General features: G+C 38.1%; 1 protein-coding gene across 1 annotated transcript; it reads right to left on the reverse strand.

Moving 5' to 3' along the window:
* Window positions 1-6,048: 6,048 nt before the first annotated feature.
* LOC141614086 (protein FAR1-RELATED SEQUENCE 5-like) lies at window positions 6,049-7,002 on the reverse strand. The gene has a single exon (XM_074432841.1). The coding sequence runs from the start codon at window positions 7,000-7,002 to the stop codon at window positions 6,049-6,051; it is 954 nt and encodes a 317-aa protein (XP_074288942.1).
* Between the last annotated feature and the right edge of the window lie 1,268 nt (window positions 7,003-8,270).

The following is an 8,270-nucleotide window of genomic DNA, read 5'->3' on the forward strand; positions in this document are numbered from 1 at the left end:
TGGTCGAAGCGATGATTCCAACTCCGAGATGCTTGCTTAAGTCCATAAATGGAACGCTTAAGCTTGCACACTTTCTTAGGATGTTGTGGATCGATGAAACCTTCGGGTTGTACCATGTACAACTCTTCCTCCAAAAAACCGTTTAAGAAGGCGGTTTTCACATCCATTTGCCAAATTTCATAGTCATGAAAAGCGGCAATCGCTAAGATAATACGAATGGAACGCAACATGACTACGGGTGCAAAAATTTCATCGTAGTGCAAACCTGGCACTTGGGTGAAACCTTTAGCAACTAGTCGTGCTTTATAGATATCTTGTTGACCTTCCACAGAATGCTTTATCTTGTAAAGCCATTTGCATTGAAGGGGACGAACCTTAGCAGGTAAGTCAACAAGATCCCATACGTTGTTCTCATACATAGAGTCCATCTCGGATTGCATGGCCTCAAGCCATAGCTTTGAGTCGGAACTAGTCATGGCACCTTTATAGGTTGCGGGTTCACTACTCGTTAGGAGTAGAACGTCATCTATGTCATGTTCCTCGACCATACCAATGTATCTGTCTGGAGGAATAGAGACTCTTCCCGACCTCCTAGGTTCCTCAGGAATATTCACCGCAGCCGGGATTGAAGGAACTGGTTCCTCCAATGGTTGCTCGGTATTTGGTTCCGGAATCTCCGACAGGTCGAAGGTTCTATCACTCTTTGCATTCTCGAGAAATTCCTTCTCTAAGAATGTCGCACTAGCCGCAACAAAAACACGTTGTTCGGTTGGCGAATAGAAGTAATGACCAAGTGTTCCTTTAGGATAACCTATAAAGTATGTCTTGACCGATCGCGGGCCGAGCTTATCCTCGTGTCTCCACTTGACATAAGCCTCGCAGCCCCAAACCCGTATAAAGGACAAGTTAGGAACCGTTCCCTTCCATAGTTCATATGGAGTCTTGTCAACAGACTTTAGACGGACTTCGGTTAAGTATTAGAGCAAATGACGAGAAGAGCATAACCCCACAATGAGTCAGGCAACATGGTGTGACTCATCATGGATCGAACCATATCAAGTAGTGTTCGATTTCTCCGTTCGGACACACCATTCAAATTGAGGTGTTCCAGAGGAGTTAATCGTAGGGCAATCCCACGATCCTTTAGGTGTTGATCAAACTCGTGAGAAAGGTACTCGCCACCACGATCCGAACGCAGTGTTTTAATCTTTCTACCCAATAGGTTCTGCCCTATTCTCGGTATTCCTTGAATTTCTCAAAGGATTCACTTTTGTGCTTCATTAAATAGACATAGCCATATCTACTTAAATCGTCCGTGAAAGTGATGAAATACCTATAGCCTTCTCGTGCGGTGATTGACATAGGACCACATACATCCGTGTGTATGAGTCCTAATAGGTCAGCAGCGCGCATTCCAACACCTTTGAAGGAAATCCGAGTCATCTTACCGATGAGACATGATTCACACGTGCCAAATGATTGAAAATCAAAGGCCGAGATAGCTCCATTTTTAATGAGTTGTTTTTTCGCGTTTCTCATTAATGTGTCCCATACGGCAGTGCCATAGATACGTTTGATCTTTGTCACCAACCTTTAACTTTTTATTCATTACGTGTAATATTTCGGTGGTCTGATCTAAAACATAAATTCCGTTCATGGAGACTGCCTTGCCATATATCATATTGTGTAAAGAGAAAAAGCAACTATTATTCTCTATTACAAATGAAAAACCAAGTTTGTCAAGTGCAGAAACTAAAATAATGTTTTTCGAAAGACTAGGTACATAATAGCAGTCATATAATGACAACTCAAATCCGCTAGGAAGCTGGATCACATATGTCCCCTTTGAGATGGCAGCCACTCTTGCTCCATTCCCAACACGCAGGTCCACCTCACCCTTTACGAGGGGTTCGATGTTTCGGAGCCCCTGCACATGATTACACAGATGAGAACCACAACCAGTATCAAGTACCCAAGTTCCGTAACTTGCGTGGTTAATCTCAATCATATGAATAAAAGTAGAAGAAGAAGACATACCAACAGGTTTAACACGACCCGCTTTTATGTCCTCATGATAAACAGGACATGTACGCCTCCAATGCCCGATCTTGTGGCGGTGATGGCATTCCATGTTTTCGGTCTTGCTCTTTGTCGCGCCCGATGAGGTGCTCGACTCACCAGGCCCACTCTTACCCGAACCCGACTTGAACTTGAACTTGGGTTTACCTCTCGCTAGGTTTGCCCGAGCTTTGCCCTTACCTTTCCCCTTGTTTGTCACAACGAGAACATCCTGTTTCAAGCTCCCACTGAACTTCATGTCCCTTCTCGGCCCAGTACGAGAAGGGAGTGCAATTCATGGGGACTTTTCTTCAAATCATTCATATAGTAATTCGCTCTAAATTGCGAAAAACCATCGTGGAGTGAGTGAAGCATGCGGTCGATCACAATGTTCTCGCCGATCTTACAATCAAAGGTCTCCAACTTCTCGACATTCTCAATCATGCTGAGAATGTGTGGGCTAACTGGTTGGCCCTTCTCGAGTCTCGCATCAAAGAAGCGAGTGGTATGCTCATAGGTCACGATTCTCGGTGCTTTCGAGAATTCCTTGGTGAGCGTGGTGAAAATCTTGTTCGCACCATGGGCTATGAAGCGTTTCCGCAAATTGGGTTCCATTGCAAAAATGAGTACGTTTTTAATCGCACCCGCTTCCATACGTAAATCATTAAACTTGGTGATTTCAAAGACTCTAGCCGTGGGACCTGGGTTTGCCGGGATGGGCTCCAATAGATATTTGAGCTTCCCGTCGGCGGGCGCAAGCATTCTCTAATGCCGCCTCCCGTCCGCGAAGTTTGATCCATCATTGTTCGGTCGAGTAGACCGATTCATCCGATTCATGAAGATCCGGCCGGACTCACGGTCCAATGTGGCACTTGGCATTGGGTTATCGGTAGAACCACCATTTGTTATTAGCAATTTAAAAGTTCGTGATCTACACTGAAAAAGAAAGGAAAACAAAAACGAAATAAGCAACTCATCGAGGTGATTTAAGTCTATTTAAAATTCATTTTAATCGTGTAGACTCATTGCACTTGTATAATTGATCTCCCTCAAGAATAATACAAGCGATCCCAAGACTCAATTTCTGTAAATTGATAAGCCAACTGTTTAGCTAGTTCTTCCGTAAAAACTCTTGGTCGATAGATTTCCGTAAATCCTATCTATAGTCCACCATAATCACAGGATCGTACGAGTGACCATAGTGTTGAGATAAAATAAGTCAATCGGTTCCAACTTACCCGACGTAGAAGGGGTCATATTATGCCTACCGACGAAGAAGGGACTCATTGGAGTTTGACCTATAAAGACTATTCTCAATTTTTGTTTATACGAGGAAGATCCCATCAACTTAATTATAATTCATATTAAGTGAACGAATAACTAGTACTGCGTGAATGAATTAATTTAGGTGATGGCTTAAAATCATGTGACATAAGAATATCAAAGAAAACTAACTCGTGACCTCTATATGTGTCAGTTTTCATGCAATAATTAGGTGGTTTGGTTTTTAGGCGGAAAATGATGCATACTATCGTTGCGATAAAATAAATAAATGAATGCAATACGTAAATAAAAATTCCTAGTGTGGCCTATCCTAGTAAAAAGAACATAATACAACTTTGGAATCCACCGTTGGACCCGAAAAGCTTGTCTTGATGTTCCATCTTTGTCCATGTAGCGGGAGTGAGCATCCGGTCTCCTTCTTTAATCTTCTCAAAATTACAATTAAAATTTACAAAATATAACCTATTTACATTCTAAATAAAAACTGTAATTAAAAGAAATAAAAGGAGATACGAGATCTCAAAATACAACCAAGACCGTGTTCCATCATTACGGTAACACGTTCTACTAAGGCCACACTAAGTTACAACCGTTTGCAAAATAAATAAATACGTAATTAAAAGCATTCAAATTAAACAAGAACGATAAATAAAATGCATCAACTAAAATTTAAATTTATTCGTGACATAATTCCGTAATTATGTTAAATTTATCCAAACCACCAAAGATAATTAAAATTATATGACAAAACCGCTTTAGTCAAGTTAATTTTAATCCGAGATAAGCCGTTACTATAAATTGTTTTAAAGTAACTTAATTTTACGTGGGTGAACCGTTTCACTATCAAGCGAGAGCATAAATCCGTTTTATGCAAAATTGGCCCGAAAAAAAAAAAAAAACAAACAAATTTTTTTTTTTTTCTTCTGTACTGCTGTACGTGAACAGTACCAGAAAGGGAAAAAAAATTATTTTTTTTTTTATAAGGCAAAAAGCCGAGAGCCTTAAAAGGCCAAAAAAAAATAATCGGCTTTAAAACGAGAGCAACAAGAGATCAAAACAAAACGGTTTGATAAAACACAATTGCAATTTTAATCTAATCCGTATAGAAATCAAACTACAATTGTTACATCTTCAACATATTGCAATAATTATCGGTTAAAATTACAACATGTGAAGAACGATTGAAAACAAGAGATCAAACGATCTAACAAAATGTGTGGCACGCAAATCAATGCAAAAACAGAAAACAGGCCGTGACTTGAGGCCACACGGTTTTCAAGAATTTTTCGAGACAAAAATTTGTGCCACACGAAATTTTATGCAATCATTTTGATAGATCTTTAACATATTGCGATGAATATCGATTACAAAACAATATGCAAAGATCAAAATGAAAACAAAACAATAGACAACCATCACCGTGTATACAAGACACGGATCCCAAGGCACAAAACAAAAAAAAAAACGCAGCAAAAAAAATAATTGCCGACAAAAAAAAATTTGTGCCGAGAGGGTTTTAAACAAAAAAAATACCGATTCAAAATCCGTTTGATGAAAATCACATATAAAAATTTACGTGGCCTCGCTCTGATACCACTTGTAGGGTAATATCCGTATAAAACCCTTTCTTTATAGGATTATAACGCAAATTTTATATGCAATTTATTGTCATAAACGAAATTAACAATGAAACGATAAAGATTAAGGAATAACCTTCGGTCCTAGTGCAATTCGGCAATGAGAGATCAAAGTAGACCTCCTCCTAATTGTTGCACCCAAGATCGTCCGAGAAATGCCCTTGTGCTAGAATGAATCCTCTAATAGCCTTGCAATATAGAGAGGATTGTTTTGTGAGTTTTGGTTGGATGTGAGATCCGAATTTTGAGAGGCAATTTTTCTCAAAACCCTAGTTTTCATACAAATGAAATGCTTAGGTTAACAAAAGAGGAGATGGCTCCTTTTGTCTATGTTTGGCTCGGTCAAACCGAGTGAGAGGGAGCCTCATGGGCTTTTTCATTTCCTCTTCATATAAACTCGTGGTCCGAATCCAAATTACTAAATGTATATGACACGGTCTAATTATAAATCGTCATCGGTTATCGGTTATTAAAGCATCAACTAATAAGACGGGTTAGTTGAATTATTAATACATGTCCGACAAAGACAATATCGTATAATTAATTTATTCAATATACATTAATCAAATATAAATCGTTTATATTCAATTTTACGAATTAATCGTTTAATTCGTCTTAGCCATTTTTATTTAATCCGTATTAAATAAAATATCTCAACATCACATTTTTGACTAATTACTAGTCAAATAACTCGGACTAACTGGTTAGTCAAATTTGGCATCTACATGACTGTATTTTCATACTGTCACATCTCTCAAACGTATCCTATAGGTGTGACTTTTAGGGACCAGTTGATCACCGCCATCTGTATGATAATAACGTCAAACTTATCTAGCAAGCCAACCGTTATTGATAAACGTGGACCAACTGATTATGATACAAAAGTATACCCTTTGATCCTTTTAGAGATTTATAAGTCCTTGCACTAACTGTAAAGGACACCAGCCCCAACAAGCTCCCACTTGTCCGTACAAGTGTATGTGCAATGACGTTATCCGCACTAACTGGAGGACACAGCTCCAACACACCAAAGTAGAAGTCCATCAGTTTTTTTAATGTCAAAACACATTTATTGTATTCTTTTATCACAATTATTGTATTTTAAAGTCAAAAGACAATTATGTTTATAAAATGGAATAACCTGAAATATTCTACGTTTCTTGTAGGCATCTTCAACACCTATAATGTCCATGTTTCCTTGCTCAGAAAATCTCCTAACGACACAAGAACAGGGAGCCGCTTGCACTTGCTCTTGGAACTCATAGAAAACAGTATGTGTGTAGATTTTAGAGGCATATTTCTCAATCATTGTCTTAGAGGAAACCTGTGGCAACGTGCTGTCACTTGCAGCATCAAGAAATCTCTGATTATAGCGTTGTTGTTCCATTGCACTCTGAAAACGCAACCAAAATTCAACAAGTGTGCCATCTATGCTTTCAAATATTTTGAAATAACTGTTTTGACTCTCTGATCTTTGTGTTGTTTTCAAAAGACAGCCTAAAGGCAAATCCTTAAAGTAAGCAGGTATCCATTTGTGCCTTTTGCCATACATGTATGTCAACCAAGTATTATCATTCAACTCAAATTCACTAATCAGTTGAGACCATTTTTCTTCAAACTCAACGGGTTCCAAGTTAGTATCCCAAACAACTGTACATATTCGCTCAACAACGTCAGTCGCCTTACAAATCTGTGTCTCAACTTTATCGGTAAGTTTTTTCATTATATGCCACATGCAGTAGCGATGTCTTGCTTTCTTGAATACCGAACGCACCCCGAGTTTAATTGCTAGATCTTGATCAGTAAGAATGCACTGAGGTTCCTTGTTGCCCATACAATCAAGGAACTTCTTAAACACCCAAATGAATGACCCATCGTTCTCATGATCGACAAGTGCAGCAGCAAAAGTCACCGACTTTTTGTGGTTGTCAACACCAGTGAATGGGGTGAAGGCCATGTGGTATTTGTTAGTACCATAAGTAGGGTCAAAGGTGATGGTGTCCCCAAACATGGAATAATTCATCCTTGCCTATGCATGTGACCAAAAGATTCTAGCCAAATAGTTATCCTCATCAACTTCATAAGTAAAGTAAAAGTCATCTTGTGACTCAGAGAGCCCCTTCAAATAATCGAGAAACATGTCCGCATCCTTGTCACCTATGTAACATTTAATATTTCTTTTGAAGTTCTTGAATTCCGTGAGAGATGCACCGATGTTTGCACACCCATTTGATTGTTCCGCCAGAATTCTAAATGTCTTGGTAGCACCGATGTTGAGTTTACAATTGTTAACAATTGTCTGCTTAATGTAAACGTTAAGTGTTCTTAAATTTTTCTGGAATTCCCTTTCTTGGAGTGAGCAGAGTCTGTGATTTTGACCTTCATAAAACGTATCAATGGCATACCCTATTAGCTCCTTAAGGTCATTGAATATAGCACAAAACCGTATTTTTACCTTGCAACCAAATCTTGTTATTTTTGTTTTCTTTGGCTCTACAGATCTTTTCCTCTTCTTTTCCTCTTCTGTGTTTTCAAATTCAACAGCAGGTTTGAGCTTTTTGCGATCCTCTTTGAATCCATGTCTGTTGCAGACAATTGATTTTTTGTCTATCAGACCATCATGGAATCTTGTTTGTGTGTACTTTCTTGGTATGAAACCACAAGCCACAACATATAAATTGTAAAACTCTATTGCCTCCTCTAACTTTACAAACATTAACCCAGTGCAGGCTTGAAACCATTTTCTACCATCCTACTCCACTCCTCACTACCACCTGGAGTATATCTCAATCCAAGATTATGGATAGTATTTTCTCCTGTTTCGGATGCAACTGTAGGTGTAGACAAAGTTGTTGCATTGGTATTATTAATTTCAATGCCTGGAAACATTAAAACATTGAACTGTTATGGTATTATTAATTTCAATATCTTATATTCTATACAAAACAAAACAATACAATCTCTGCAGTAGCAGTTATTTTAATGTTATAATGCAGTTATTGTATTATACAAATCCAATTATTCTATAAGAGAGGGGAGCTTTTTACTGAAATTGGTAGCCTAATCCACCACAACGCCCACACAGTTATTTTAATGTAATAGTAAAGTTGTTTCATTATTAAATAGTAGTTATTGTAAGGATATTTTTCTTCAGATCCTATAAAACAGTCTTTCTTATGAAAAAAAAATAATCTCTGCTACATCAGTTATTTTAATGTTATAATGCAAATATTGTATTATACAAATCCAATTATTCTATCAGAAAGGGAAGCGTTTTTACTGAAATTGGTA

Source organism: Silene latifolia, chromosome 11 (genome assembly GCF_048544455.1).
Source record: "Silene latifolia isolate original U9 population chromosome 11, ASM4854445v1, whole genome shotgun sequence".
In the NCBI taxonomy this organism is placed as follows: Eukaryota; Viridiplantae; Streptophyta; class Magnoliopsida; order Caryophyllales; family Caryophyllaceae; genus Silene; species Silene latifolia.

Coding starts and splice junctions, on each gene's coding strand:
- LOC141614086 (XM_074432841.1), bottom strand. CDS start 7,002: ATGAATTATTCCATGTTTGGGGACACCATCACCTTTGACCCTACTTAT.